Source organism: Trachymyrmex cornetzi, unplaced genomic scaffold, assembly GCF_001594075.2.
Source record: "Trachymyrmex cornetzi isolate Tcor2-1 unplaced genomic scaffold, Tcor1.1 scaffold388, whole genome shotgun sequence".
Classification (NCBI taxonomy): domain Eukaryota; kingdom Metazoa; phylum Arthropoda; class Insecta; order Hymenoptera; family Formicidae; genus Trachymyrmex; species Trachymyrmex cornetzi.
In genome coordinates this window covers 657,023-660,350 of record NW_017298619.1, presented here as the reverse complement: position 1 = coordinate 660,350, position 3,328 = coordinate 657,023, and the positions used below count along the sequence as shown (strand labels likewise).

The 3,328-nt window shown below is 30.9% G+C and overlaps 1 protein-coding gene across 1 annotated transcript; it reads left to right on the top strand.

The window, feature by feature from the left end:
* Window positions 1-6: 6 nt before the first annotated feature.
* On the top strand, window positions 7-2,975 carry LOC108763895 (transmembrane protein 19). The gene is made up of 5 exons (XM_018511817.1): window positions 7-26; window positions 1,687-1,974; window positions 2,076-2,180; window positions 2,384-2,599; window positions 2,732-2,975. Exons 2-5 carry the CDS (start codon window positions 1,695-1,697, stop codon window positions 2,884-2,886), a joined length of 756 nt encoding a protein of 251 aa, XP_018367319.1. The 5' UTR covers window positions 7-26; window positions 1,687-1,694; the 3' UTR covers window positions 2,887-2,975.
* The last annotated feature ends 353 nt before the right edge of the window (window positions 2,976-3,328 follow it).

Below are 3,328 nucleotides of genomic sequence, written 5' to 3'. Positions count from 1 at the left end.
TCTGGACATTAGCGGTGGAATTCTTGGTAGTGAAAATAATATAATTTGTTATGATTATACATATAAGGCATCAGTACCTGTATCTACCAATGTAGATTAATTTTAATTCTTTGTTTAACTTATTTTTCATTTTTTTTAATTCTTAGAACTAGAAAAATTGAAGAGTTAGTTAAATCAAAATTAAAATTAAACTACATTGGTAGAAACGGACGTAAGTGATATAAAGTCCCGGGAAAAAATGTTTCCTGTACAATTATATATAATTGTACATAATTATATAAAATTATATATAATTATATATAAAATATGTTCATATGTATAACAATTTTTCCTGGGAAATGTTTAATCGCGTATATATTTATGTACTAAATAAAGAAAAAATTAAAACAATACTTTTATATTCATATAATTAATTAAAATAAAATTTATTAATAAACATTTTTTTTCTCTTTGAATTACATTTCATGAAATGATAGACTTTTGATAAGTTCTACTTGCACTATCAGAATATGATTAATTAAAATAGAAACAGAAATTAAATTCTAAAGAGCAAAAATCAATAAAAAAAAGAATACCTAAAAGTTATCAATTATTCGTGTGTTTTATATTTATTAAATATTAATTTCAATAAACGTTTTCAACTCACAATTCTCTCTGGGTTATATTCTCAGTATACATATATAAATAATCGTCTACTTAAGGTATTTCTCCGGCTACAATCGCGTTAGAAAGTTAATCGCGTACAACCTACGAATATGCCTCTCCGCGCGTGCTCTCTAAAGAGAGAAACTTTTGAGGCGAGCGTACACATACACGCGTAAATGTCATATCTGTGTGCATGAACACTAGTCCACATTGAAGACATTGAAATGTGGCAACAGCATGTCCTTGTCTCGCCGCTCGGCGTCCGAGAAGGAGAATTCCATCAAATTTCAAATTTAAATTATTCTAATTCGGAAACGGTACCGCTAGGCCTATCTATTTTTTAATAAGGTTCCTATAATATTTCTACATTATATATTTATTTTTTTTTTAAATCTGTAGAAAATTTTTGTAACAAAGTATTAAAACGTTGCTTCAGCAAGGCTTGGTATAGGAGTTTACGTATTAAAAGTTGAAACTTTGAAGGTAAATATCTCTATTTCGGCACCGCTAGAGTCTTCGAAATTTTAATCATATATAGATAAAATTATTTTAAACATAATATCTAAATTTCAAAAAATCTATAAAAACTCAATTTCTCGGAGAAATACCTTAAGGCTGCGTTCCACAACGCTCGCGAGCATTGTTTGTCCTTGTTTAACATTTGATAAACGACAAGGATGAAATGATTCCACGAGCGTTGTGAGCGTAAGTGGCATATGTATAATCATAACAAAGCAGCCTTCGTCGCATGTGTTACCGCATTGCAGAATAAATGTAACATTAGGGTTGTCAATAAATCAAATTTCGCGCGCCGTCTTATGATTAAAATTATAATATTACAATCAATCAGCATAACAGATAATATTATATAACAGAACACGGAAACGTAAGACGTCAATAACCGAAGATAAATGTAGAAAAATTTTGTGGAAATATATTCTTCTAAACGAATTCTTGCATTAGCTTTGTAAGATATAATAATTGTGTAGCATCAATTTGTATAACATGTAATAATAATATATAATTAATTAATTTTTATAGGTTTTTTTATGGGTTTTATCCTGACACTTTCGAGTTTTGCTCATTTAATGGCTCTTATGACGTTCTTTGTCACTGGATCAAAGGTGACGAAATTTCGGTCTGCGCAAAAAAAGAAGATGGAAGTCGATTTCAAGGAGGGTGGCCAACGGAATTGGATCCAGGTTTTGTGTAATGGTGGCATGGCTACGCAATTAGCTTTATTATATCTATTGGATGTTGGGAGCGGAGAACGACCAATTGACTTCGACAAGGAATATCGAAGTTCATGGTTATCCATTGGAATAATAGGTAAAAGTCAATATTCTAATATTCTTTTTATAGAAATTAAAACACTATTGCAAACAATTTTATTGAATTTTAAATAAAATTTACAATTTTGCATTTTACAGGGGCATTTGCGTGTTCTAACGGTGATACGTGGGCCTCTGAGCTTGGTACGGTGATTGGCATGGGTGATCCTTTCCTTATTACGACGAGAAAAAAAGTCCCGAGAGGTAAGAATGAGTTTTGTGGGATAAACGAATAAATTTTTTTTATTTCAAATAAGAAATCCTATACAATGATAAATTCTATACGTAATCTAATTTGTCAGTTGCTAATAGAAAGTTAATTGTCATTTTTCTTACAATTACATTAATAATTAATTTATTAATAATAAATATTGTTAATATGAATTCTTCATATTTCGTTGTTTCAGGAACGAATGGTGGTGTATCATGGATAGGTCTGGTATGTTCTGTCGTTGGTGGTTTAATAGTTGGACTTTTTTATTATATTATGGTATTAAACACCGTTGACACAGCCGTACTGCAATTAGCAGCACCACAATGGCCCATCATAATCGTCGCAGCATTTGGAGGTCTCTTTGGCAGCATTTTAGATTCTATTCTCGGTGCGACTTTACAGTATTCAGGTAATGTAAATGTACTTTCCGATTTCGTATGTTTTTTTATCGTTTTAGGTTCAGAATAGTTTCTCGATGGTTTCGTCGAATTAGCCTCAAATTAAATCTTCATAATGTGCCATAATTAATACATTTTTTTAGGAGTAGACGAAAAGGGTATTATAGTCGAACGGCCAGGGAAAGGTGTAAAACACATTTGCGGAAAACAAATTCTAGATAATCACAGTGTAAATCTCCTTTCTACTATTGGTATCACACTCATTCTTCCGAGAATAGCCAATATCTTCTGGCCATAAAGTCTCTTCTAGATGTATTTTGAAAACAGAATATTCTTCTAATATTTCATTTATTATTATCTATATTCAAATAAATCGAATTGTATAACTTGTACATTAAAAGATAGGATTATGATGAATTTTTACAAATTGAGTTTAAAAGTGATACTGATTTTCTGAATCTAATTCATTTCGGTTTCATTTATTATTTTAATGGGTTCCCTCTTCTTTCTCTTCCCTTCTTTTTATCTAGTAGTGTAACAGAGAAGTCCATAATCAGGAGAGAAAGAGAGTATTTACATATTCGGCTTCCTTGCACTTTTATTGTAGTTTGCATTTGACTTCCACGTTAAGGCGATGCTAAAGCCTCCTGTTTTACCCACATTTCCATTCGGTGAAAAATCTCTGTACGGATTGCAAAAGTATTATTGCTTAAATTAAAGTACGCACAAACAGGACCTCA